The sequence below is a fragment of the Colletotrichum fioriniae genome (genome assembly GCF_027942845.1).
Source record: "Colletotrichum fioriniae strain IMI 355084 chromosome Unknown scaffold_3, whole genome shotgun sequence".
Taxonomy (NCBI): domain Eukaryota; kingdom Fungi; phylum Ascomycota; class Sordariomycetes; order Glomerellales; family Glomerellaceae; genus Colletotrichum; species Colletotrichum fioriniae.
Genome location: NW_027076839.1, coordinates 1,422,550 through 1,449,470, shown reverse-complemented (window position 1 = coordinate 1,449,470; position 26,921 = coordinate 1,422,550). Strand labels below are relative to the sequence as shown.

Below are 26,921 nucleotides of genomic sequence, written 5' to 3'. Positions count from 1 at the left end.
ATCCCACACGATCGCGATTCTGGCCTGGTGGCGACCGTTGGCAATGAGGGGTTTGGATGAGGTGAGCGATTTCCTTTAGGGACAGGACGAACTCCTTATTGAATGGTAAGGTCCATCATCTTATTACAGATCCGAATGGCTGGCACGCTGGTCTAATATGCAACGTCCAGTTGTTGCCAACTGTCTCAGGACTGAAGACACGAATGTTTGCTTTGCGACTCTGCTCCTCATATTTATTTAGTAAGCGAAGAACATGCCTCTGATATGAAGCTAGAATAAGGCAGATCTTTCAGCATATGTGAGCTTCCTTCAAAATACTTCTCCAAGCTCTTGGCATTTCGCTGCGGCTTCTTGGGAAGCTTATCACAAGAAGCATCGCCTTACAGACCTTCTTACTAGGCAGTTTTCATTGCAACACAATAAAGTCTGTTCATCCACGTCCTGCAAGAATGCACTCGTAGTCTTCTTCAAAGGGAACCCGTGCTCGTCTGCAAGGAGAGTCCCGTCCTCCTTGAGCGAATCTTTGATCTTGACCAAAGGACTATGTATATCTACAAAGCGTTGTTATTTCAACAAACCGTGGGCATTGCAAAGACTATTTTAGATGTTTCAAGTAAAGACAAGGCTCGTGGCGGCTGTTCTTCATTATTCTCTCTTTGTCTGACTGTCCCGAAGACAGAGCGTTACTGTGATGACTTCTAGATAGAAAAGGAAGATGCCAGCTACTTGCGAACTGAACGAAATAGATAACTATCAAACACTTTACATCTACACAACACACCCAACGAACTCTTGAATACATAACAACTTCAGTCCCACGAAACCCATCTACTGTCCTCCGACCAAGCCTCGACAGACTCTATCATGACGAACTCTCCAAATAAGCTGGAGAACACAGGCAAAGTCACATCCGCCATGTCCACCCGAACCCTTAACATACGCCCTACGCCTGGGAAATACATCCGACCTAGAAAGGGACTCTTCTGCCTCAGTCAGCTCCCAGCTGACATCCGATACCTCATCTATGAGTTCATACTCATAGAACCAAAGAGAAGGGATATTGAACATATACCTGACTGCTTTTGGTATTCCGTTTGTCATAGAATGCTCGAGCCTCCCCCTTTCCTTCTCAAAGACATCGTAATTTCTGAGAAGCCTCACCGTCTCATCTGGGACCTAGATGGCTATCACTGGCCTCGGGAGGAAATTTGCCGCTGCGACCAGCGTAAGGGACTTGGACTACTGTTGACCAGCAGGCAGGTGCATGCCGAAGCAGCCCCCCTTTTCTGGTCCAAGAACACATTTAGCTTTCTGAGCGGCCACGAGGCTATCACAGCCTTGAACCATCTTGTCCAGCCCAAATATCGAGACCTCATCACTTCCATCACTGTGTTGAGTGCTGAACGGCGCGGTACCCCTTTGAATGTCCGATTTGCTGGCGATCCGGACCAGGAATGTGGCCCGGTGCCATGGAACTCATTCTGGCAAACGATGTCAAGGTGCCGAAACCTAAAGGTAATCGAGGTCCCCACTGTTGCTTTGGAAACCTCTCCCGATGGGTTCCATCAACTCGCGACAGAGAAGCCTGCGTTAAGAACACACCTTGTCGACCTCACTCCATTTCACAGGCTTGTGGACGATATATTCCCTTGCCCCGCTGGCGGGCATGTATCCGTGTTTTACGAACACAAGCGTGAGATCATTTACTCCGAGACTTCGTACAAACTGCCAAATGTTCAGGAATTGAGAAGTTCTGGTGAGCAACCTTGCGTCGGCACTTGGGAGGCGTGCGCAATGAAAAGCAATAACCACCTTCGTCGCACTCGCGAGGTCATCGCAGAGACGTGCTTGCGCAATTTTGACGAGCAACATGGATACTGCTGGAAGCTCCGTCCCATTATTGACAGCAAGGAAAAGAAATTTGTCCGCCTCGATTTGGGCGAAGGCCAATTCTCTTCTGTCAAGTTTTACAGCCTTCCTGCATCAATCAAGGAAGCTCGGCAAATTGCCTGGGACGAGCACCTAGAGGACGAGAAATTCAAAAAGTTGAATGGTATGTACCCCAGTCACAGGGACTTGAAAATCTGGCACCGCCGGTTCAGGGAGGTGGTGGAGGAGGAAAGGCTGAGCGAGGAGCAGGCTGCCGAGCTGAGGGATACTGGGTATTATTACACCCTGTCGGACGACGCTGAGACGTCTGATATCGAGCCGCCTCACACTCAGCCGAATGTCGTGACTTCTCATTTACGTTGTGCAACCAACCCACGGCGGGAGAATAGAAATATTCTCATGTATAAGAGACAAACCGCGAGATATCATGCCGAGCAGAGGCGCAAGGAGAAGAAGCGGGATCTTGAGTTGGCCTGTAGAGAATCGCTAGACGACGACGATGACGACTGGTATTAGTCCTCGGATTTTCTGCCGGTTTGATGCATGCGAGAAGAATTTGGCTTAGTTCCAGTAAGTTTAAGAATTGATATTTTTATGCTGACTCCGGTTTTTGTCCTCACCTCAAGTGAATGGAATGTGGCATCGAAACTTGATAAAAAGTGCCTTCTCCCGATAGTCATCAGAGCAGGTATGATCTCCACCAAGCCTCTTCTTCCTCTAGCCAAAGACGAGGGCTTCCAGGCATACCAAACATGTGACCCTCGCCTTGAACCTCCCTGATTCTCACATCCCCTCCCTTATCCTTGACAGCTTTGTAGATGAGCCGGGCTTGCTCGATCGGCACCACGGTATCCGCAACGCCATGAAGGAGGAACAGCGGGGCCCCAATCTTGTCGGCGTGGTAGAGGGGGCTTCTCTCACGATATCTTTCCTCCTTTTGCTCGTCCGTCATACCCGGATCCAGAACAAGCGCTCCCATGTACTCAGACTCTAGCTTATGCGTGGACTCGTTCAGCTTCTTGACGTCACTCACACCGCAGACGCAGAATCCCGCGTCAAAGGTCGTAGGATGGCGGACCAGGGCCTGGAGGACATTGTAGCCGCCAGCGCTGGCACCGACGATACCCACCTTGCCGACTCTTCCTGCTTCAACCAAGTGCTTGGCGACCTCAGCAGCGTCATCGGCATCGACGATGCCCCATTTTCCAAAGAGCGCCTCGCGATACTCTCTGCCGTGTCCTGTCGAGCCCGTGTAATTCAACGCGAGATAGGCATAGCCACGTGCGGTGAAATACTGAGTTCGTAGCTTGAGGCCAGAGCCGGTGTAGCCTGTTGGTCCACCATGCGAGGAAATGACCAAGGGAGGTCTCGCGCCGTCCGGGCCGAGGAACTTGGGGTTCTTTGGCATCCACAAGGTGCTGTAGATTGTGCGAGATGGTTTTTCCTTCGACTCAAACTTTACAAGTTCCGGCTTTGAGAATAGTGCAGCGTCTAGCTTTTCTTCTGTGGTTCCTCGAAGAATCGTCGTGTCCCCACTGATAACATCGATCTTGTACAAAGCAGATGGGGAGCCGGCTTCGTCTGCAATAAGGAGCAAAGATCCGTCGTCCAGACGAGCCATCGCATCGTTAACAATGCCGCAAATACCCGATGACCCGATGGGTTTCCAATCGTTGTTATCAAGGTCGAGAAGAATAAGCTGAGCCTCGCCAAAAGTTATCGCTGCCGCAGCTACGTAACGTTCTGAAAGTGGCGCGTATGTTTGACTAAGGCGATGTTAGTGATACCTCGCCCAACTTGGAAGCTTTTGCGTCTACTAACCTTCCCTGGTACCATCGAATCTCTCCGATTTCAGCATTATCCAGACCGCTCAACTTGATTTGTGTCGGCTTTTCAGCGCCAGGAGCTAGACGGAATAGTCTCCGGAAACCATCAACCTCAATGCCGAGGAACAAGCTTCCGTCAGGACCCCATCGAGGCTCAGCAGCCCCCTCTCGGTTATTGCCAGCAACCAAGACCGCGTTCTCGACTGTCGCTTCTGAAGTCCAATCAGCAACGAAGATCTTGGCCGATGCGAATGGGAGATTGGGTTGATCCCACTCCATCCAGGTTAGCCTCTTCCCGTCAGCACTAAACTGAGGGGTGTAGTAAAAGTCAGCGCCCTCGACAACGCGCTTGACTTCGCCGGTGTCTGCATGAATAGCGGCGACATAATTCCGAATCTCGTGAGGCGTGTTGATGGTGTGATCCTCTTGGTTCGCCAAGACCCAGGGGCTCGCGGGGTTGGCGCTGAAGTTGGAGTATCGTAGCTCCGAGTCGCCGGTAAGATCTGAGACTTTGCCGGTGTCGACATCGAGTGACTTAACGGTGTTGTCGCGGTTGGAGAAGACGATGCAACCATCCACGGCGACGTCGTAAGTAGAGCCACCGTATTCGTAGACTGTGTTGCCGGCGCTGTAGGGTGCCGGTAGGAGATCCTTCAGGCCACCATCCTTGGTAATCTCCACAAAGACCTTGCGTCCATCATCCTTCGACTCGATAAAGTACGCTCGTCCCGATTGACGCTTTGCGTCAGTCAGCAAAAGCAAATCGATTGGCCGTCACGTCTTCAAGATGACTTACATGGACTCGAGGTGATGATACAGACCAGCTCTTGGAGGTCACAGTGTCAACGGTGATTGGGCTCTCCCAATCGCCATACCGGGCCACCCGTTTAGTGACCATGGTGCCGATAATCCGCAAGAATGTGGTTGAGCGATCTTGGATGTTGAGGGAGATAATTGAGATTCGCCGTGGAAGAACGCGCCAGCACGTGAGTCACCAGTGGTTTGAGGGGTTGGAGATGACGCTTACGTGAAGTGAGAGTAGCACGATCGAGATAGGCAGGAGACACGTGCCGGGTTTGCCGGTAGCGAACTTCGGTGAAGCCCCGCTTTTCAGCCGATGTTGGCCGCGCTGTCCACCCGGCAGTGGGGGAAGCTTGCCGTGGTTGTCGGCGTCGCTGTTCGGGGCGCCTTTGAGCGGCTTGGCCAACCTGGCCAACCCCAAGTATTGGATTAAGAAAGAGACGCGGCCTCAACATCAATTGGAAACTTTGGATTTTGGTTCATCATGGTTGACACTGCGCTCAGAGAGGCAGCTATTTCAACCAAAGCATACTGCCTACTCTGTCTACTAGTACAAATCGTGAGATCTAAGTTCGCCAAGCGGGAAAAAGTCTAGAATTGAGCCTCATCGTTGCGAATATATACCAACTCAAACATGGTTATCAGGTAGATATCGTTGCTTAGTCTTTCCCTCAGTCTTCAGACTAAAAATACAGCCTCAAGTCGAATTTCAAGGTCAATCGCTGAAGCCATCGCTTGACTGTACCCCGGCGACCGGCGTCAAGCTTGGACAGAGGCCAATCCGGTCAAAATCTTAGCCGTACAAGTGACCGTAGCTCTTCACTCGCCGGGATATTGCCAGAACAGAAAAACGAGTCAAAATGGGCTGATTGCCAAGGCGAACTAAATGCCGTGCGAGGAGGGAATGTTCCTGACTCAAACTTCAATACTTGCCAGAAGCCAGCGAGATTTCTCAGTTACTCGGCATATTCTTTCTACAGTGACTTGTGAAATCAGTCCTCAAGGCAAGCCCAAGCGTCATCTTCTCGCTTCGACCGCAAAAGCTTTTACCAAGATTACCAAGCGCACAGAAGAGAAGGAATTCTCGATCCCAGAGTTGATCAGAACCAGGGGGGGTTCCGGTTGCGCAAACCTGGACCAGCTCCGTGGCGCCATCCAACGCCCGCGTTTCAGTCTGGTGCAAGTTGAGCCGGCACGGCAACTCGCGCAAGCATCGCAAGCGCTACGGTGAACGGAGCAACTGGTCGCATGAGCGCTATCCGCCGGCCTGGGTAGAGTTGTTGTTGGCCCGTTCTGGTGCTGGACACCCTGGCAATTGGGGGCCAGGATAGGGGTTCCGTTGGTCTTTCAGCGCGCTGATTCGACCAAAGCATCGCTCACGTTTGAGAGTCTAAGTTTAGCGTACGACAGCTGTCATCTGAGACTTTGTGAAGGGGTTCGGATTCTACCCCTTGAAAGTCAGCCGAAATTCAGGATCGTTAGGTGACGGTTCAGAAGGGGCGGCAGTAAAGCAAGGGTTTTGTGGTGGCATGTGTCGACTAACAACGGCAAAATTCTAGCGCTATCCGAGGGAATCAGACGAACTTGAGAGGATCACAACCTTAGTCTTTACTCTAGCAACTCCATTCACCCATGATCTAGATAACCCACGGCTCACCTCTGGTGGCATTGCTCTTCAACACCAAGACTCCAACAATCAAATGAACTCAAAAACTTGGTAATATTTCCCTCGTCGTTGATCCAGTGGTCGATGCTTCTCCCCCGCATGAGATACCATCCGAAAACGACAAGTACAGACGAGTTGCCACACCGCCAAGCAGCGCCAATGCCGGAGCTCAACGACAAACTGGCATGACCAGCCGCCCGCCGTTGCGCAGCACGCGCAGCACGCAGGGCGACAAACCCCCCCAAATTACCGCATTCGTCCATCATGAGGCTCTCGAGATGCACCTTGGCGCACCTTGGCGGTGCGGATGGTGGGGGAGGACTCCTCTACTTGCGCATCCTTGCGGTCTTGTGTGGGTTTCATGATGCCGTTCCTCTTGGCGAGTCGGCGGCCCTCACAGTCCACCCCGTGCATGTTTGTCGTACACGAGAAAGAAGAATCTTATCGGCGGGATGAGTTCGTATGGACATATAACCTCTTGGAATACCTAGATGCCGCCCACCGGGCTTAGTCGTGATGATTGCGCTCTTTTCAGTTTCTGTCTAGTGTATTTCATTCTATCAACTACTCTTCTTCACGGCAAGCCCGCTATTACGAGTCAACCGCGTTGGTCTCTTTGAACTTTCCCATTCATACTAATAACCTTATCTTTGCGTTTTCAAAATGAGGCTCTCAACGGTTGTCACCGTCTCCTGCCAACTACTCCTAGCAGCATCACTGCCAATCTCGACCACCGAAATAGTCACCCGAAGCAACGGTATCGCGCAAGGGTCCGCGGATTCTAGTCTCGCAGAACGAAGCCTTGCACAAAGCGCAGCGACAACTCCCTCAAAAGCTACCGAAAAAGAAGCCGCAGCCGGTGAGGCAGGCGCAGCGGAAGGAGGAGTCGCCGGAGGAGCAGAAGGCGGCGCTGCCGGCGGCGAGGAGGCAAAGGATCCCAACGAAAAGGAGATTGAAGGGCAATTCATTGTCCCTGTGCGTTTAGGCGGTGCGAATGTCAAGCAAGATGTTCTCTTTCCTCCTGCAGTATGCCTCAGACTCTCATTAACGCTGACTCAAGATGTAATATATCTAACGCTTCTCCGCAGAAAAATGGACGCTTCGAAGTCGAATTCCAAAACGCAGTCGGCCGAACCCTCACCGTGACGGAAAACAGGTCTCCTGCGCCGCCCCCCGCGGGGTTCACCGCCATCGAGGCCGTTTCGTACAAAGTCAGCCTTGCGGAAGGTGCACAGGGTGTGACTCTCTCAAAGATTGACTACATTCTCAACCCTGGAAGTGAGTTAGACGTTCGAGTCCTGCTTGGCAGCAGCAGGGGTGAGCTAACATGAGATGTAGATACCCTCGACATCAGCAAGGGACAAGTGGGCCGCCTTTTCCCGGAGCTCAACGCCTTCATCATTGACCCGGCTCTTGGGGAACTCGAATTCGAAGCCGAGGAGAACGAGTTGACCTTGAAGGTTGCCAACATGAATGGCGAGTTCGCCTTCTTCCTCCCGCAGGCTGGTGCTGCTGCCAGTGCGGCTGCATAGAAATCATACTTGACTCTGTCTTGGCAAGCTCATCCGGAAGCGTATGACTTGCGATCAGGCTGTATGGCTGCATGTACCGCAGAATTCTAGCAGCGATGTGATGGACAGAAGTGATGAAAGTAGAGAAGCCGGGCAAACACTGTAACCCATTCATCCTGTAGCAGACATTCGTTGAACGAATACTTTAAGTTCTCTTTGTATATCAGTCTCAGTATTTCTACTTTTTCTCAGAAGCCTTCGAGGATAATACCCATATACCAGATTTACATTTTGCAGAATCCAATTCGTCTTAGGCCATGACATGCTTTGCGGACATATGCTGCCCCTTCGACACCTTCCCGTTGAAGACCGTTTACACTCGATATCGCCCATGTCTCCTGGGCAAGAACGTTGGCAATACAAGGCACTATCTGGCCCAAGCCGAGGGCTAAGCGAGAACTTCAAGAGTCACAAGCATACAGACATTGGGTCTAAGCAGAGAGTTAGCAAGTCGCACATGACCAACGACATGAGACCAAGCATTTGCAACATACATCTAGCATCAGCTTCGTCGCTTTTTAGGCGCTCAGTGCGCTTTGACGCGACACTTGTGAGCCTCATGGAGAGACTTCATTCCCGCGCTTGACTCATCCAGCACTCGTCTCTGATCTTGCGTGCTGGCAAAGGCTTATATGGGACCATCCCCATCGTAGAAGAGCTTATCGGACGTGCAATACCAGGTTCATACTAGCATCTCGCGGCAAAGTTTGAGCCTTTCACTGGCTTCCCTCAAGAGCTCTGAGTGAGACTGCTTTAGGCTCGTCTCGAGCAGGTCCAGCAGTTCCGGCAATCTCTCATTGAGGTCCCGCGTGGCTTCTTCGTTCAATTCTTCCAGACTCGAGAAATAGGCCAGGTAGCGAGCAATTTCGCTGTACCTTCCCGGGGGCGTATTTCTGTTAGGGATCCCCAGAGCCTGTACAAAAGACCATATCGTCAAGGCCGCGTAGTACATGATCCATGGCCGATGAGGATCCGGTTCGCTGCGGCAGGAGTAGTAGACAGAGACCGGTTCAGGTAGGGCGCCGAAGCTGCTAGTTCGACGTTTTGGGTTCTTATGGTCTACAAGAACTCGGTAGAGAAGTCTAAAGGCATGCAAAACGGCGTGTCGGGTGGATGGTGCATTCGACCAGGTCCTCATTCTTGCAACGGCATTGGCATGATCGCGAGTTGAGACTTTGCGACCGACCAGTCGCTTTGCGCCGGCATATACTTGGCAATCGACGATGTCGACGTGAAGACTGATATGAGCTAGGTGGTAGAGAACAGCGGCAGAGTGGATGGGCCCGTTGGAGCTTGGTGGCTGTCCTAGCCCTTCGGATAGGTCGTTCGCACCAACAGCGCTGTCAAAGGACTCTTTCCACTCGTCAAAAGCGCGGAAAAGTATCTTTTTCCAGCTGTCGTGCGTTTCCGTGCTAGGAGTACGCAGGTCAAGCCACTTGAGGTGAGACTCTCGACGAGACAGATGCCATCCGACACTGAGCAGCCCCGACATGATAATCATGCGCCCAAAGGTGTGTGTCTTAACTTCTTGCCCATGTAAAGCACTTTTCAGTCCATCGAGGAAGGACACCTGCTTGATGCCGTACATTCTGTAGTTCCCGTCGAGTTGTCGGAAGACATTCGGGGTCGCGGCGGTCCACAAGCCATCGTCACATGGCAGGGGAAGTCGGATCTCGTGTGGTGCCATATCGGCGTTGTGGCCGAACATGGCTGCGTGGACAGTGTCCATCATGAAGGCCGCAAAAACAACGCGATGCATGGATTCGCTCTCAGCCCATCGGACCCACCACGTTCTAGAGTCTGAAGAAGGTACTTCGTTCGGTGCCGGGGCTTCTTCCTCTGGGGGCGATTCGCTTCCTGCTCGTCCAATTAAAGGGCTGCCTCTTCTGAGGAGATTCAAGAGCGCTGAGTGGTATATATGCGATCTCTCGTGCATGCGTCTGGAAGAAAATATCTTCTCGTAGAACTCGAGCAGAAGCATTGCTTGAGCTATGGACAGGCCCACCGGCGCTGAAGCTTCCTCGTGAGTAAGGATTTCCCATCGACTGCTGGAGATAATCACGTCTGCTAACCCCCCGTACGGCTCCAAGTTGCCGGTCGAGTCTCTGCTGCTCAAGGATGCAGCGCCCAAAGCAATCATAACAAGTAGCAAGAAGATAGAGCAGCGATTAGAAGAAAAGGTTGGCTGATGGACGATCGGCAAGCGTGGCGAGATTCTCTTCCAGTATTCTTGTAAACAATCTCTCATCATTTCGAGACTCAAGGCAGGCAAGTCTCCGTTGCTCTCTTGGACAAGACTGACTATACGCGGCTCATACTTGGGCTGCTTGTGTCGGAAGACCTTCAACCACCTTAGGACCTCCTGCCGCCGGTGCTCACTGATGAGTTCGTCACTAACTTCAACTTGCCGAGGCGGCGTCGGATCCAGCTGTGAACGGCTCGTCAGTGACTCGTAGTCATAGGGGATGTTGTTGTTGAAAGTGGATTCAAGGCCGCCTTCGAGGAAGGGAAGGTTAGCGACTCCATTAAAGTCACTGAAGCTTGCTTGTGAGTCAAATAGCCAGACGGCAAAGTTCTCCCGTGAAAGTGCCTCGTCAGGCTGGAATCCTCTTGGGTCAAATGACGGCATAAGAGGTGGTGCCTCGGGAAGGGTCATCTGATCGCGTCCGTAGTAAGCAGGCTTCGGTCGCATCATCTCGACAGCCATGTCATCGATGGAAGGCCATGTGGTAGGTTGGCTGATCCTATTGACATGCTGAGCAAGGGACGGGTTTGATGCACCCGTTGTCGGCGTGGGCGTAGCAGAGTCTGGAGTTAGCAGGATGGCGGCATCGTGAGGGCCGCTTGTTGAAGGTTGAGGAAATGCTGGCCGTGGTGGTGCACCTGCAGTCGGGGATGACACAACCGGGCCGGACTGGGTGCCAGATGCTGCAGAGGCGAAGCTGGGCGCGCGGTTTCGAGGGATGTACGACGATGAGTGACGCTTCTTGTGACGCGACAGCAGATCAGCGCGAACAAACTTCTGGTCGCAACCAGGGACATCGCAGATGAAGATTTCCTTGGGGTTGTCTATGGAGACGCGTCAGGTCGTACTTTGTGGCATTTAAGGGCCGCGGCTGGGAAGGGGAGTTGACTCACGGTTCAACTGGTGCCTCTGGAGATGCTCTGCTCTCGAGTACAACTTGTCGCAACCCGGGTGTTCGCAGATGAACCGCCGAGGAGCACCTCTGCGACTCGCACGCTTGTAATTGGCAGCAGCACTGCCAGGCTGACTGGGAGATGGATGGCTCGCCATCGACAGCGGTCATGAGAGCATCGTCAAAAGAGACGCTTGGTGCTTAAGCGTAGCTCGTACTGGTGGCTTGCTAAGCCCGTGTGCAACTTTTGAGGCGATGATGCTCTCATGGACAAGGGGTGCGGATACGTTGTGGCTCGCCAAGAAAGGTGCACCGAAAGGGTTGAAGATATTCGCGACAGCCGGTGAGATGGAGACGGGAGGTGGGCGCAAGATGAGATGGAATTGGAGATTGGCAGAGTTGCGCCTCAGGTGTCCGGCACAACGCGGGGGATGGGCGTGTTGAGCTGCTCCTCCCCCAAAAATGCCCCCCTTCCCCACACATCCCAAGCGGAAATGGGGAAGGTGTAACTTCGAGATGAGTGGACCCCCACGTCTGCACGGTGTCGCACGGCTCTTATCGATAGGGCAACCGTGAAGGGTCCACTTACCTGTAGCAGGGCCCAATGAGAGAATGTGTGCAAGTCATTCACTTACCTAATCAAGTCTCCCACTCATTTCTGTGTGAATGTTTGGATGGATGGGGTTGGAAGACGCCATTCCAAATCAGCATCTGATCCAAAGACACCATGGACCAATTAGTTTGCTCTCGGTCCTCTGAATTCAGCAAAATTCGCGTTCAGGTGCCATCATTGAATGTCATCTTGGGATCTAAAAAAGAGCCGAAGAACAGTACTTCTGTCAATGCAACGATATTGCTGTTGAGTTTTCCTCATCGAGGGGTTCTCTAGAGTTACTTGACCAAGTTTCTCTGATATGTCACATGCTAAGCCCCTTACACGATGCCTAGGTTCCATACGCGACATGTTTCGATTTCGAGGAGTGTCTAGTATAAGTAGCCAAGGATCTTGCCCGAGACGTTCTTTCTGCGGGCCTGGTTATGATCCATGAAACCGGCAGACGTGGCGAGCACGACATGGCCGAACTGGCGGGCAGGCAGAAGTCGTACAACCCACTTCTCCAGGTCTCCCAGTCGGACGTTGAAGCGGGGGCTAGTGACGCCACACTTGTTCAAGCTAAGAAGGGACAGTCAAGGGCGATTCGCAGAGCGGTTAGGAGGTGTCAGCGATGAACCGGCCGATAAGTTCAACGACAATCTTACCGCCTCGGTGATCATCGACCTCCTCGAATTCCGAGACATAGCCATGCTGCTGCATGAGCTGGAGGAACTTCACGATGACTTTGGAGGAAGGGCGGAGCACCACTTGGCGCTTGCCCTGCTTCTCGGCGTTGTTGATACTCTTCAGAGCATCGCTCAAGACGCTGGTTCGGACCATCTGGTTCGGGAGGAAAGAGAAAGTGAGGAGGTGGCGATTTCCAGCGAAGATGACCTGTTGGATAGTGAAGTTGTGAATGAGGAAGGAAGACGATCTCGCCACCTGAGCACGAGTTGATGTCAAAACAAATGTCAGAGTGCTTGATTTCTATAGTCCACACACCTATCCGTTACGAATCCTTCTTGCAATCCTTTCCAATGCCGCATTCCCCTTTTTGAGCTTCTTATGATCTGCCCTATGGCTCTCGGCAGCAGGCCCAACCACCTCCAACAACCTGATGCTCGGCATCCCGAGATAGCCCCTCGGCGTCCCAGGCCGCCTATCAAGCCTACCGTTCCTCATCGCAATGTTGTCATTGGTGTACTTCCTCAGCCGCTCCGGAATAACCTCTTCACCCCTCGTCTGATGCTCCAGCACCTTAATCAAGTCCACGAACACGATCTGGGAAGAAGGCAACTTGACCTTGAACAACTCCAGCGCAGCCATGGTCTCGCGAAGATCGTAGCTCACAACGCACACCGTCGCGTACGCCTCAACACCCAACGCATCAAAGGCCTCCTGCGCCTTAGCCCGCGCCTCTTCCTCGTAGAGCTCAAACGTCTCATGTGCAGCGGCAGCATTGTACCACGACCAAGGCTTCGGTTGGAGGCACTTTTTCACCTTCGACTTCTCTAGCATACGAATTGTCCTGGTGCTGCAATGCTTCTTGAAGGTGTCGTGCTGCTGGTCGTTCAGGGGTGACGATCGCCACACAGGCTTGTACCCGGGTGACATGACGTTTATCTCTATCGCTCTGGAATTGCGTTGGTCGGCGTACTGGTATCTGTCTGATAGCTCGCAGGCTACAATGACAATATGGTCGCCTGCCCAGCAATCCGCGAGTGTCTCATTCTCGTTTGCGCAGTCTTCGAAGCGACGGAGCTCGCTTTCGTTGAAAAGGCGTGGCTTTTGAGCCGTCTTGTAGGGCGATGTTCCGGGCGCCATGGAAGTGGAGTTTGGTCAAGGTATTTGATATTCGAAAAACAGTTGGTACACGTAATCTTCGTACTTTGACGGGTTACTTTAACACCTGTACAAAAAAGGGGTTAGGATTCCTCTTGTGCAGTATTTGTAGTGCCGTTCACATACACAGACGCGATTTCAAAAGTTGACTCAGTATTTGGAGGTTCCCCGCCGAGATACGAACTGGCGGCGTGGACACTTACTCAGCCCCGACGTGACTCTTACACCGACGGGTTATGTGATATCCAACAGCAATTATAGGGCATAGCGCACAGACATGTAATAGATAGAGAACATATTTGCTGAATAACCATATGATGTTTCTACCTATCTTGAACTTGGCTATAGAGTTGTTTCCATCGCCAGAACCATTAGAAAGTTTTCCCAGGACTCACTGTCACGGTATGAGCTTGGCCAAAGAAAGTTAAATCCCGCAATCTCGGTAGACCCAGAGCTGAAATGTGTAGAAGAAGACGATCAAGTTTCTTTCTCCAAATATCGACATCGTTGTCGCGTATGAGCGCATCAAGCAGCTCCGATGCAAGGCAACTTGAGTTAGGAAGTTGATCTCCAGCCACCAAGCCAATGTCTAGACTGCGATCAGTAAATTGGGGAAATTTTGAGATGAATCTAGGACAGAAGCGACGTAGGCATAGACGGGAACCATTAGATTTGATCGGACCGGCGTTATTTCTGATGTGAAGGCCGATAAGAGGTGACATGCTGTCCCTTCGTCATCCTGACCCTCTTAACATTGGGGAGACAGCCAACAACATGTGTAAATAGGGTAGATAGTACGAAGAGGTGATAGGACGGATTGTAAAGAAAAGTGAAATAGTCCATATTTGTCTCTTTGAAGCCAAGGTAAATGGAAGCAACTAGGAACTGGTCGTGTGCCATGATAGGTATTCTGTAGCAAACATCTATCAGCCTAAAATAGCTCGATGACTAAACAAAAAAGAGTTCACCACCGGTGTGGCTACATCTCTGGGTGCACATACTGGGAATCGAACTCGGAGCCTGTCGTCGAGTAGGCTATGGGCGTAATTAATTGTCGACCTTGAACCACTCCACCACCCAGCCAGTTTGACCTGACCCGTCGACCTAGACGGACGCCTGCTGGCTGATGACAAGAATGGGACTAGGTGTGTATATGGAGCCTCTCTTCCGGTGTATATTCTGTATGTTCATGTGATGAATAGAATATCGGATGAAGGTCTAGAACACGATGTGAATCCACAGAAGGTACGGTCGGCAGTATCACCAAAGTGCGATGTCCGGCCGTCACGCCCTGAATATCCGTAGTTCGACCGCAACAAGCTGATACTTCTTCCGCGCTCCCTTTGAGCTCGCCGGTCCATTCAGGTGATATCTGACTGTACTTGATGGTGATATGGTGACCCGATTCAGCGACCTCAGCAAATCTACCAGACTACGTCAGCGCGTCAGACTCAGCCTCAACTCGATATGTGGCCCCGTCAACTGGACCAGACTGCGCCCTATTGTGGAAATGACGCGGAAATGAGCCAATCCATTTCAATCTTGTCTTTGAGAACTATTTGTCACTTCACCTGTCGGGCAATCTTCAAGGTAGTGAGTGCGGCGGTGTTCAGCTGGATAGTGTAGTTGAAGCTTTTGAGATGCCTTCATGAGATCTTCGAGTTGGAACCGGGCAGAGTTGGGATACTGTCAGATGGCAATATGGATCAACAGAATTTGGAATGAAATGTCGCAGATGCTTTCAGGTGCTTCGTTGAGGTTGTCATGATTTTCATATAGAAGCCGTCATAATACCCAAAGATATTGTCTAGGATGAACACATTCATCGCAGCGTCGACTACAGCACAGCAACTGTCTTTCAGCTCCCACTGCCAAAGTCACTGATACTTGCAACAATCAATATGCTCATCGCAAACATCTCAATTGCCGTCATGGCCCTGTCCTCTCTTGCCATGGCTGCCCCCCATCGCAGAGACAATGAGTCGGCTACCGGTCTGAGTCTGACTGCTCAGCTTCAACTCGCGGACAGGTAAGTGAAAGCCCTCAACCTAAATCAATACTAAAATCAGCTACTAACACATTACCAGCGGCGTAGCCCGATACCATCTTCTCCCCAAGGACGAAGACTTCATCTATGACTTCAACAAATCCCAAGTCGCCCTCGCCAACCGCCAAACGTTCCCTGCCGTCACCGGCCTAGGCGGCAGCATGGCCGTTGCCTCCCTACCCGGTACGTCCAAAGAAATAATCCCACAGGTCCAAACATGAGCTAATAACACACAAAAAGCCTGCGCAATGTCTTTCCTCCACCTCCACCCCCGTGCCTCCGAACTCCTCGTCGTAACCTCGGGCCGCCTCATCACCGAAATGGTCCCCGAAGCAAGCGTCCTCGACGCAGACGGCAAGCAACGCGTCATCCGCGCCGACCTGGGCCCCAACCAGATGACCGTCTTCCCCCAGGGCTCCTTCCACACCCAGGTGAACCCCGAGTGTACGCCGGCCTCGGCCGTTGTGTCTTTCACCTCGGACGAGGGCGGCACCGCCATGGTTGCGGCGCAGCTGTTTGCGCTAAGCGACGACGTGATTGAGACTTCGTTTGGGTCGAGTATTGCTGGGGAGGATATTGAACGGGTGCGCCAGGCTATTCCGAAGAACCTTGTGTTGAAGGTTGATGAGTGTTTGAAGAAGTGTGGGCTTGAAAAGCGGGCTCTTTAAATGGTCGAGAACTCAGGAGACGTATGGCTACTACCACACTGAAGTAGTAGTTCGGGAGAGTATAGTTAAGATGTTCCCCCTTTTTTCTTTTTTGTGTCTCTGAATAGGAGTGCGGAACATTCGTTAGCAGCTCCTATTCTTTCATCATCTTACCCCTGTTGTCTTTGATTTCCGAAGACTGTTCGCAACTCTTCTTCTTCTTTCACTCATTCAACATATACTTATGGTTAGATAGCTATCATATAGCCCGCATGCAAACAAACATGACAGATGCCTCGTAACATAATATCTCATCACAGCCCAAGATAGGCACTTGACAAGTCCAATTCCGGATCTCTCAACCCAATGGGTCTGGCACCGATAGAAAACGAGTATCAAAGACTAGCAAATGGTGAAAGAACGCAAACGGTATCAAAACAGAAGGTTTTTCTCTTCGAAACCTGTAACACTGTCGCGAGTTTGATGTGCCTTTGTAAATGGTCGAGTTCCAGGAGAACCACGAGGGTGGCGAGGGATCCTTACAACTCGACGAACGAATCCTTGCCAGGTTAACTCGCTTGCCATTTGCGAATAGAAACAGTCTGATAAAGTCCCTAATGAGACTACCTTCGCAACACAGAAAATGAGCCACTTCGGGCGTCGTCAACAGTCGTTCACTCATTTTATTTTTTGTCTTTAATTCATAAGTCAGATCCCCCTATGAACTCTTGCTGCTCTCGCCAGCCTTGTCCTTGCCCTTGTCTTCCTCGACGGCACCATCATCCTCGATCTCAATACCTGACGCAGCACCGCTCAGCCCTTCCTCCTGGTTTCCGCCCTCCATCTTCTCAGATTGCGCCAGGAACCAATCCGCGACCTCTCGCTTGTCGTTGAAAAGCGCCGAGTCGAGAGGAATCTGATCCTTGTCGTTGGCCACCGCGGGGGAAGCGCCGTGGCTGACGAGGTACTTTACTGCCTCGAGGTGGCCGCCCAGGCACGCCCAGTGCAGGCCCGTGTTGCCAAACTCGTTGCCTGCATCGACGTACGCCTTCTTCTCATCTGCAGGACGGCTGTCGAAGGCTGTGATGAGGGCCTTCACAATATCTGTACAACGAGTCAGTCTCAAATTTTGGAGAATTTCCGCAGCATAAATGAGGCAAGGACTTACCGAGGTGGCCGTTACCGGCGGCCATGTGCAGGCAGGTCGACTTGCCCTCATCCTTGGCAGCGGTGATGATTTCGCCTACGGAAGCGCCTTCGCGCTCCGACAGGGACTTGAGCGTTTCTTCGAGATCAGCGAGCTCGCCGGCCCTTGAAAAGTAAATGAGATCATCAATCTCCTCTTCTGAGAGTTTGGGTGCCATTTTCGGTGAGATTTTGTGATTGCTGTCTGGGGACCTAAAATGAGTCTCGAAAGTGAGGTAGAAATTTTCGGGTGATGTGTGTGGAGGTACAGTGTTAAAAGCTGGGATGCGCACTTCACACGGCTCCTCTTCCTCTTCAGATCGCTATTCGCCTTGCCGCCAGCCCATACTAAATCGAAACAAAGACTCCAAAGAAACCCCTAGAAACGCACATGCACGAATGAGATAGATCATAAAGTTCCCATGTGCTCATCGAGCCATCTCGACATGTCTCCTGTGTTGTCCACAGCTTGAATCTCTGCCTTGATCCCGAGAAACAGCATCACCTGTAGTTCTCGTCGGCAATCTCGGTCATTTTCGGTGCTGTCCTCGTCAATCTCCTTGACCATGTTGGTAGCGCGCGTTCTATCTCGCAAGGTGAGAGTGCTGGAGGACTCGAACGTGCTCGGGCCAGGCCGCCTTTGGCTGCCGTTGACATCAAGCTCGCGGCTGGCGATTGCATCCTGACGGAAAGCGAGATGCTCGCTTTTCACGCCGAGCCATTGGATGCTAGGTACAGTCGTTGCCTTTTCGTGTGCATGTCCTCGTGTGCCGTGGCTATAGCAGCGCATGATGGCAATACCATAGCAGTCAAAGTCCACAAGAGCGAAGATTGAAAGCTCAGGTTTGGCTGTGTGAATGAGGTGTACGAACTGCTTGGTGTTCAAATCTGGGTAACCTTTGCCCTACGGATATGTCAGAAAGTCGGAGCGCTGTTGTGCTCGTAGGCAAACCTACTGACCGTGACAAGAATGCCCATGCCAAAGGCAGAAGTCTCCTAATACCTCGCCGATGCCAGTGTCCGATAGGTTGCCTGATCCAGTCAGCAATGTTCCGCAGCCGTTGTCAGCCCAGGCCAACCTCTTTCTCGATCACTAAGACCCATCGCGCTGGACCAAAGTCAATCTCGGATATACTCCTGGCGGAGGGTATGAGGATCCCCTGGATCTTGGTTAGTAATAGCTGTGGTTGAGTCTGGTGCTTCATACATGCTCGCTTGATGAGGCGTCAATCTCGGAAGTCCTGGAATTCAGAATGATAGGCCCTGACAAAAGGCCTTTACTTGCAGCAACCTAAGAAAGGGTTAAAAGATGTTGTCTATCAAGGATGAGGGCCACTCACTATACCGAGATCCTCCCTTCCAAGGCCAAGAGTAAAGGCAAGGTCATCAACAAGGTTGTCGACGACGGACTGTCTTTTGAATAAATCGGTGTCCTGATAGTAGATGTTCCTGTTCCACCGAGCGCTCATCAGTTGACACCATGGAGAGGCAGAGCATGGAGCGCGCACCTCTTGGTGATCAGCCGACCTTCCGTCAGGGCGCCCAGGGAGAGTTGCATGATACGCATGATGCGGGCTGCGTTGGCTAAGCGTCAGGGACAATTATCGCCAACCAAGCATGATTACGAACTGAACTTAGTGGCTTCCTCAACTGTCCGGCCCGGGAAGCGAACTGCTAAGCGGGTTGTCCGAGATGGGCCATGGTTGCTCGCGGATCGATTGGTGGAAGGTCGGGTCCTAAAGGGGATGGATATTTCTCGAGACTGTAGCAGTGATTCTCGAGCAGATATCAGTATATCTTCCAACTTCACTATGGCGAGTCCAGCGGCATTCCCATGTGGATCCGGATTGGGGATGGTCACGACGTTGCTTGATTGACTCGGATTAGACAGCTGTGCCGTTAGTTGGCCCTCTTGGCGGCCGTTGAGCAATGGGGGTGTAGCAAGGTCCATCTAATCAAATCAAAGAAAATGATTCTACAAATGAACAGGCAGTTTAACAAAGCTCGCAATGCTTCAAACGCGCCCGCAAAGTTTGGTCAGGCTCAGGATTTCGGCGGATTGTCTCTCATTGGAGGGTTGGTACGAAGAAGAGGGTGTGCAAGAGAAGCTGGAGGTGAGAGCTGCAGGAACAGACGAAGGAGGCGCTCCACATTCAAAAGCCATTGGCCAATGATGGAAGAGATCCCGCTAGTGGAAAGAGCACCGTGCGACACGGGGAGATAATGGGTCGTTACCTAATCAGCAGAAGTTTGGAGTAACGAACAGCTTAGGTAAGGCATTTTTGGTATTAGGCTCTCGAAAGCCGGTGCCGCTGAAGTTTATTTTGCGCTGGTCTCTGATTGTGTGACATCCTGGCACCTGTCAGATGGCCTGCGAATTTGCGTTTCGCCCGTCAATTTAGGTATCGTTCATGCTTGGGGCTGCTTGGGGCTGAAATGCTTCCCAACAATCTTGAGCTAAAGTCAGCTGCCTCAAACCATCAACAATGCCTCGAGTGTCCAAGGACTGACAATGTCGATCAAGGCGGACTAACACCTCTATTGGCCTTGTTTCCATCTCCGCCAAATCCTGATTTCCAGCAGGGATCTCGTACGAGGATGTGGTGGGTTTCTCCCGACTACATGCATCTTCCAATCATTGGAGGGACACCGCCTCACAGAGACGCGCAGGGGCCGCCTTCTGAGAGCTGACTGGGCCACCATTTATTAATAAGTGCATGAATCCCATCCCACCACCCTCCGATTCGATCCAGGCCGCCCTCAACATCGTTCCTCTGCACCACGACAACGTCGACGACTTCAACCGCCGTCACACAGGGGACAATTACCGCCTGCCATGGTCGCCGAAAAAGCCCCATCCGTTGCGTCGAGCAATGGCACCCTCGGAGCCAAATCCGTTCAGTCTCGCAAGCGCGTCGCAGAAGCCATCGCCGAGCAGGAATGGCCCAAGAAGCCCCGCATCGACGCCAAAACCGATCGCACAAAATGGAGGATGAAGGACGAGGACGGTCGACACACCTGGAAGTACCTGGAAGGCGACGATGCCGCAAAGGACTGGCCCCAGACCTACGCCGACAAGTACTACTTGGGTCTTCCTCTTGTCAGTCCGCCCTTTGCTGCTGCGACTTCAGATTCAGATATGTCACTGTTCTTCGCTAACACGTCTCACCCCCACACACAGGACCTCCCAATTCTTCCCGAACCCGAAAAACCTCTCGATGCGACACGCAATGGCCTCGAATTCGTCGAAAAGCTCCAACTCCCCTACGGCGACTGGGGTTGCGAATACGGCGGGCCCATGTTCCTCCTGCCAAGTGCCGTTATCGCCTGGTATGTCACCAAGACGCCCATCTCATCCGCCTTCGCAACCGAGATCAAGAACTATCTCTTCGCCCGCGCACATCCTGAGTTGGGCGGTTGGGGTCTTCATACCGAAGGTATCAGCACCGTCTTCGGCACCTCCATGAACTACACAACCTTGCGCCTCATTGGTGTCGATGCAGAAGAGCCCATCATGGTCAAGGCCAGAGCTAGACTCCATGAGCTCGGCGGCGCAACGCAAGGGCCGCACTGGGCCAAGTGGTGGCTCGCAGTCTTGGGAGTTGTAGATTGGGAGATTGTCAACCCTGTTCCTCCCGAGATCTGGTTGCTGCCAGACTGGGTCCCTATCGCCCCTTGGCGGTGGTGGGTTCACATTCGCCAAGTCTTCCTACCAATGTCCTACGTATACTCCAAGCGCTGGACTTGTGAAGAGACTGAAGTCATTCGAGACCTCAAGAAGGAGCTCTTCCCCGAGAACTGGGCATCCATCAACTGGAAAGCGAACCGCAACAGCATTGCACAGGTCGACAACTACAACCCCAAGTCCTGGCTGCTCAACACGGTGAACTGGTGCCTGGTCAACATCTGGAACCCTTATTTGCGAACAAATTGGATCAAGGAGAGAGCTGAAGCTTGGACCAGCGACTTGGTTGACATGGAGGATGCCAACACGGACTACCTGGGTCTGGCACCAGTCAACGGTCCCATGAACCACATTGTCTGCTACATTCGAGACGGGCCAGGGTCCTACACCGTCCGTCGACACGCCGACAGAATCATGGACTCCCTATGGGTCAATGCAGAGGGCATGCTGGGCAACGGCACCAACGGCGTCCAATGCTGGGACACCGCCTTCATGATCCAGTCGGTCGTCGCTGCTGGTCTCGAGACTGATGATCGTTGGCGTCCCATGCTGGAGAAGGCCCTTGGCTTCCTCGACAGGCAGCAGATTCGTGAAAACTGTAAAGACTCGGATAAGTGCTACCGCCAGCAGCGCAAGGGCGGCTGGCCTTTCAGCAACAGAGAACAAGGCTACGCTGTCAGTGACTGCATTTCGGAGGCGCTCAAGGCCGTCATCTTGCTGCAGAAGACCGAGGGCTACCCCCAGCTTCTCGATGACCAGCGTATCTTTGATGCCATCGACTCCATTCTCCTTTACCAAAACGAGACCGGAGGCGTGGGCTCATACGAACAGCGTCGCGGAGGCGAGTACATGGAGTTGCTCAATGCCGCCGAGGTCTTTGGCCGCATCATGATCGAGTACGACTACCCCGAATGCACTACTGCCTGCGTCACGGTCTTGTCGCTCTTCCAGAAACACTGGCCCGACTACCGCAAGGATGACATCCGCATCTTTGTCAAGCGTGCTGTGAACTGGATCCGTTCCCACCAGAACATTGATGGTTCTTGGTACGGAAGCTGGGGCATCTGCTTCACCTATGCGGGTATGTTTGCGTTGGAGAGCCTGGCCTTTGCAGGAGACACCTACAGCACTAGCAAAGTCTCCCGGAGGGGTTGTGACTTTTTTATTTCCAAGCAGAGAGAGGATGGCGGATGGTCCGAGAGCTACAAGGTAACTTTGCTCCTGTCCAATGCTCGCAAGCACCTGAACTGACGATGACAGGCTTCCGAGACAATGGAGTATCACGAACACCCGAGAGGATCCCTAGTAGTGCAGACCGCTTGGGCACTGATCGGCCTCATGGAGGCTGAGTACCCTCACATGGAGCCCCTTCGAAAGGGTATCCAGTTCCTCATGGACCGCCAGCAAGCCAATGGTGAATGGCTCCAGGAGACGATGGAGGGCGTTTTCAACAAGAGTTGCACGATTGCGTATCCCAACTACAAATTCACGTTCCCGATCAAGGCACTCGGTATGTTTGCCCGCAAGTATCCAGATGAGAAGATCACCCCTGGCATCAGCGATAAGGGGGACTTGTAGAGATCTAGACCGTTGCCTTCACTTCTAGAAATGGTCATTTATCAAAAAGTAGAACATAATTAATCTTAATGAGACATGATTCCTACCTTCAGATTGGATGAAAGAATCGGGCATTGCAAGAATGCAAAGCAAGGCATCAGACGACTACAGCGGCCGGGACCATCTCAGGTGATGACACAGTAGACGCGTACCTATTATACGATCTTGGAACGGCCAGGCGCAATGGGCTTCGGATGAGGCAGGACGGGGTTATAGGGAGCGAATTCACCTCGGCTATCACCACGAGTCGAGGTGCTTGATCGGGTGACTCCCTCGGTGATGCTCCCGAGGGTTTCAGACGGCGGTGTTTCGATTCACTATCTGGTCACTTTTTTTTTCGACTTTTTGTTGGCTTCATTTGTAAGTATATGCAGCGAGGATACCGGTTTACGATTGTAGCCTAAGTTTGACTCAGAGACCTTCTATATTCCAGGTATCAATGCTTAATGTACGTGCTGCTTCTGCAATTCAACATGGGGGTTCTTCGTCAATATGGCGATGCTTCGTGATGGATATTCGGTGAGCCAGGCCATTTCGGTGAGTCGGGCGGTGAGAAGGTATAGGCGGAGCTTGGCGGCAGAAAGTGGGGAAGCTGCCCCACCACAGCTTCCAGAACAGTCTGACCCCTCTGAACTGGAGGCAGCACCGACCGAACCTTGTTGGACCTGCAGCTGCTCTACTGCATCACCGTTTGTTCTCTGACCGTTTGCTTTTCTCCCTTCCACTTCAATAGGTTTGCCATCTAAATCTTCTTTCAACCCAAAATTGTTCTCATTGAGACTGCGTCGCATTTATAACCACGACGCAGCACCAATCCGACTTTCCAAGCTGACTCCTTCCCGCATCGATTACCTTCCATTCCCTGAATTTCAACCGAAACAAACAACCTAAAATGTCCGAATACACAGCTGGCGCAGCCGGCATGACCGCCGTCGACAATAGAGACTGGGAAACCGCCATCACGCAGCTCTCCAAGGCGATTAAGGTCATCAAATCCCCCAAGTGGCTCATCGGTCGCTCCAAGGCCTACATCGGCACAAAGGACTTCCGCCGCGCCCTCCGCGACGCCGAGCTCGCCCAAGTGGCCGCCGCGGGCCGCAACAACCGCCCCTTTATGGCCGACGCGCAGTATCGCCGCGCCGTCGCCCACTTCCGTCTCGGCGAGCTGGCCAACGCGGATACCTGCGCCACCTGGGCCCAGCGTATGGTCGAGGGCAAGAGCATGGCTGAGCTGAGGGCGCCCGAGGTCGACGACAAGGGGTTCGCGCAGGGTACTAGGAAGGCGCTGCAGGATGAGATAACGGCTGTTCGGCAAACAGAGGATCCGGCGCAGAGTAAGTTTGGCGCTATCTGGAACTCCATTTGCGCTTTGCGGCTGCAGATCCTGGGCGGGCTGGAGAAGCTTGCCGAGGACGACGAGAAGAGAAAGGTGACGGTCAAGTTTGCGCCTGACGTCTCGCTTGATGCTCCCGACACGGACGAGGTGGAGGAGTTTACAAAGGAGGAGATTGAGGTGGCCAAGGCGGAGGCGGTTGCGAAGCCGCAGCCAAAGAAGGATGTGCGTGTGGACTTTTTCCAGAGCAGTACTACTTTGACTGTCACTGTCTTTGCAAAGAACATCCCCAAGGACGACTTCAAGGTCGACTATGGCGAGTCTGAGGTATGTCTCCCTTCATCAATTGAGACCAGCACAAAGAACCAGGCAGATGCTAACAAAGCTCTCCAACAGATCAGCATGTCGCACATCCCCGGCCATGAGCCCTCCTACACAATCCATCTTCACGGCCGTATTGACCCTGCTGGCTCCAAGCACACCGTCACCGCGAACAAGATCGAATTTCAACTCAAGAAGGCGGAGGCCGTCAAGTGGCCTACACTGCAACGCCCTGCCGACAGCGCTGCTCCGGCAGCGAACAAGTCCAAACCATCGCCCGCGACGACCACGACAGCACAACCCAAGGCCGCTGCGACCTCCGGCCCCACATATCCAACCTCCTCCAAGTCCGGACCCAAGAACTGGGACAAGCTCGAAGGCGCCGACGACGATGATAGCTCCGATATCAACGGGTTCTTCAAGACGCTGTACAAGGACGCTACGCCAGAGGCAAGACGTGCCATGATGAAATCCTTCACCGAGAGCAACGGCACCTCGCTCAGCACCGACTGGGAGGACGTGAAGAACCGCAAAGTTGAGACTGTCCCTCCTGAAGGTGTCGAGGCTAAGAACTGGGAGTCTTGAGGTGTTCAAGTCGGTTGATGGAGCTCAAACGAGGCTCATCTGATGAGCAGCGAAACGTACGGTTGCTGGTATGAATTGGGAGGCATTGGCATCGCCCAGTAGGAATGGTTCGAGGGACATTATGATATGACATTGACGACGAGGCGTTTGGGCAGTGATTTTTGGGCATTTGCCCTTCCGCAGACACAAAAAAAGTAGTGCATCACGGGAGAGCGCGAAGGCATGTTCTTCTTTCCTCTGAGTCTGGCGTTAGGCTTCGTTGATCGAAAAGTAAGCTGCTGGCCGATACGTAGGTAATTGAAGACCAGCAACCACAATTTCCTTGAGTTGCTTGCCATGATCTCCGGTTGGCCATATAACTCCATCGTGTATAAATGCCGTATGACTAAGACCGACGCCTCAATATCGGTTCTTTAGATTGTAACAGACTAAGGTATATATACATACATAATCTCAACTGACTGAGCGCATTATGTCCACGTTGGCTTCTAGACTTCTGGTCCACCGTCTTCCACATCTTCAGATGGGCTCAAGCAATGGCCGTAGAGCACTTTTGAAATCCTCATCAGCGACATATGTGCCCTTGAGCCAGCGGCGCCCGCTTGCCGTGTCGAAAGCGCGGCGACCGTGGAGAACGCGCCTGTTGTCAAATAGCACGCACTCGCCCGGTTGAAGCCTGTGCTGGTACATATTGTCTTCTTGCTCCAGGGTTTCTTGGAACATGCGCGCTCCCTTGATCCAGGCTTGCCAACCTTCAGAGCTTGATTTATCGGGCGTGCCTGGCAGAGGTGCTTGGAAGGGCGGGGACCACCAGACCTCGCGGTCTTCCCAGTTTTTGCCAGCGATGACGGGTCGCACTTGACGGTAGAAGAAACCATTCTTGGCGTAGTGGTAGGGAACCGGGTATTTAGTCAATGCAGAGTAGGACTCGGGTTGAAATCTTTCGAGCCAGGTGGCGGCGTGTAGGGCATCGCTGAAGATTGACTCACCCCCCGAGCACGAGTTCTCTAAGCAATGAAGGAGCTGGATGCGAGGCGGCGACTCGAGATAAAGCATGTCCGAGTGCAAGCCCAGGTAAGAGGAGGTGTAGGCGACGTTTTCAGCATCGGGTTTAGAGATGACGTCCCAGGTGTGGCCGTAAAAAGTCTCCTTGACAGCGCCGAACTTCAGAGCTATATCAGCTACGGCAGTTTCTGTTTGAGGCACGTTGGTGAGGAAGACGAGCCCAATCTTGGCGAGCGAGAGGGCAGTTGACCTGAATGCCGGGCCTCCCTCCATGTAGTCTTTGTAGTCGATCCTCTCGAGCTTATCAAGAAGATTTTCCCTTTTCCACATATATCTCTCGGCCTTTTTCACACTGGCATGGTGGAAGAAAAGGACTGGCCGTTCGGTCAACAACCCCGCAAGACTCTGGGGGCCAGTGGCGGGAAAGACGGAGACGTGGCCGACGTCGGCAGCTCGCGGGATGTCGTTTGTCCAGCGAATCTCATAGGAGCCATCCGGCATCTTCTTTGCGCTCTCGAAAGCAATGCCACTTGGGATTTCGGCGGTGGAGAAGGACTTGTTCCCCGAAGAAGGACTGACGCAGTGCGGGCAACCACAGCGGTCTCGGAGCCAAGCCACATCAATGTGCTTCGTATGTTTTTGGCCGAAACATTGACCGGTTACGAGAAGCTCCTGGCGACTCGGCAAGATGGCAACTTTCACCTCCTCTGGCTCTGCATGCGCCTTTGGGTCTACCCGCTGCGCGGCATCGGGTATCGTCGCAGCCACGTCGGCCTGTTGTTCATGGCGCAGGGCCACGGCCTCTTGGGTCTTTGGAGAGGTGGTGTGGACGCTGGCGGAGGCCGAAGGCAGGGCACGTTGGCGGAGGAAAGGAGAGGGGATTGTCGGTCTCGTCGTCGCATGCTCGAGGAGGCGTGCCGCGCGCGCCGCGGGGCGGAGAGTTCGTGCCAGGACCATGGTCGAAGCCTTGTGCGGAACAGATCGTTGTCGAGCGATAGTATGCTGTGAACGGAGAAACACAGAACAAGGAGGTTGTGGCAGCTACTGGGAAGCTGCGCGACGCGGAGGTCAGGAAGAGAGGTGTAGCCAGAGTTGGTCAGTTCAATGAGACGTCGCGACCTTGGTTGTGTCGCAAGAGCCGAGGGAGGGGCTCTCTATGGCAAGGCAC

General features: G+C 52.7%; 10 protein-coding genes across 10 annotated transcripts; 4 read left to right on the top strand and 6 right to left on the bottom strand.

Annotated features, from left to right (window-relative positions):
- Window positions 1-2,569: 2,569 nt before the first annotated feature.
- On the bottom strand, window positions 2,570-4,614 carry N0V96_003285 (uncharacterized protein; the record flags this gene model as incomplete). The annotated part of the gene is made up of 3 exons (XM_053191064.2): window positions 2,570-3,656; window positions 3,712-4,454; window positions 4,513-4,614. 3 exons carry the CDS (start codon window positions 4,612-4,614, stop codon window positions 2,570-2,572), a joined length of 1,932 nt encoding a protein of 643 aa, XP_053051489.1.
- Window positions 4,615-6,846: 2,232 nt separating this feature from the next.
- On the top strand, window positions 6,847-7,715 carry N0V96_003284 (uncharacterized protein; the record flags this gene model as incomplete). Its single annotated transcript, XM_053191063.1, has 3 exons — window positions 6,847-7,158; window positions 7,272-7,461; window positions 7,522-7,715. 3 exons carry the CDS (start codon window positions 6,847-6,849, stop codon window positions 7,713-7,715), a joined length of 696 nt encoding a protein of 231 aa, XP_053051488.1.
- A 565-nt stretch (window positions 7,716-8,280) lies between these two features.
- Window positions 8,281-11,049, bottom strand: N0V96_003283 (uncharacterized protein; the record flags this gene model as incomplete). The annotated part of the gene is made up of 3 exons (XM_053191062.2): window positions 8,281-8,381; window positions 8,475-10,823; window positions 10,893-11,049. The coding sequence occupies 3 exons, from the start codon at window positions 11,047-11,049 to the stop codon at window positions 8,281-8,283; spliced, it is 2,607 nt and encodes an 868-aa protein (XP_053051487.2).
- Window positions 11,050-11,875: 826 nt separating this feature from the next.
- On the bottom strand, window positions 11,876-13,310 carry rps15a (40S ribosomal protein uS8; the record flags this gene model as incomplete). The annotated part of the gene is made up of 3 exons (XM_053191061.2): window positions 11,876-12,065; window positions 12,124-12,428; window positions 12,588-13,310. 3 exons carry the CDS (start codon window positions 13,308-13,310, stop codon window positions 11,876-11,878), a joined length of 1,218 nt encoding a protein of 405 aa, XP_053051486.2.
- Window positions 13,311-15,229: 1,919 nt separating this feature from the next.
- N0V96_003281 (uncharacterized protein) lies at window positions 15,230-16,043 on the top strand (the record flags this gene model as incomplete). The annotated part of the gene is made up of 3 exons (XM_053191059.1): window positions 15,230-15,357; window positions 15,416-15,558; window positions 15,616-16,043. 3 exons carry the CDS (start codon window positions 15,230-15,232, stop codon window positions 16,041-16,043), a joined length of 699 nt encoding a protein of 232 aa, XP_053051484.1.
- A 697-nt stretch (window positions 16,044-16,740) lies between these two features.
- YAR1 (ankyrin repeat-containing protein) lies at window positions 16,741-17,386 on the bottom strand (the record flags this gene model as incomplete). Its single annotated transcript, XM_053191058.1, has 2 exons — window positions 16,741-17,126; window positions 17,191-17,386. 2 exons carry the CDS (start codon window positions 17,384-17,386, stop codon window positions 16,741-16,743), a joined length of 582 nt encoding a protein of 193 aa, XP_053051483.1.
- A 230-nt stretch (window positions 17,387-17,616) lies between these two features.
- On the bottom strand, window positions 17,617-18,774 carry SPO11 (endodeoxyribonuclease; the record flags this gene model as incomplete). Its single annotated transcript, XM_053191057.1, has 5 exons — window positions 17,617-18,111; window positions 18,211-18,239; window positions 18,489-18,498; window positions 18,548-18,656; window positions 18,716-18,774. The coding sequence occupies 5 exons, from the start codon at window positions 18,772-18,774 to the stop codon at window positions 17,617-17,619; spliced, it is 702 nt and encodes a 233-aa protein (XP_053051482.1).
- A 1,269-nt stretch (window positions 18,775-20,043) lies between these two features.
- ERG7 (Lanosterol synthase (Oxidosqualene--lanosterol cyclase)) lies at window positions 20,044-22,470 on the top strand (the record flags this gene model as incomplete). The annotated part of the gene is made up of 3 exons (XM_053191056.1): window positions 20,044-20,307; window positions 20,389-22,101; window positions 22,153-22,470. 3 exons carry the CDS (start codon window positions 20,044-20,046, stop codon window positions 22,468-22,470), a joined length of 2,295 nt encoding a protein of 764 aa, XP_053051481.1.
- Window positions 22,471-23,401: 931 nt separating this feature from the next.
- On the top strand, window positions 23,402-24,748 carry SGT1 (Cochaperone protein; the record flags this gene model as incomplete). The annotated part of the gene is made up of 1 exon (XM_065756788.1): window positions 23,402-24,748. One exon carries the CDS (start codon window positions 23,402-23,404, stop codon window positions 24,746-24,748), a length of 1,347 nt encoding a protein of 448 aa, XP_065614555.1.
- A 519-nt stretch (window positions 24,749-25,267) lies between these two features.
- On the bottom strand, window positions 25,268-26,710 carry N0V96_003276 (uncharacterized protein; the record flags this gene model as incomplete). The annotated part of the gene is made up of 1 exon (XM_053191054.2): window positions 25,268-26,710. The coding sequence occupies one exon, from the start codon at window positions 26,708-26,710 to the stop codon at window positions 25,268-25,270; it is 1,443 nt and encodes a 480-aa protein (XP_053051479.2).
- Window positions 26,711-26,921: the final 211 nt, after the last annotated feature.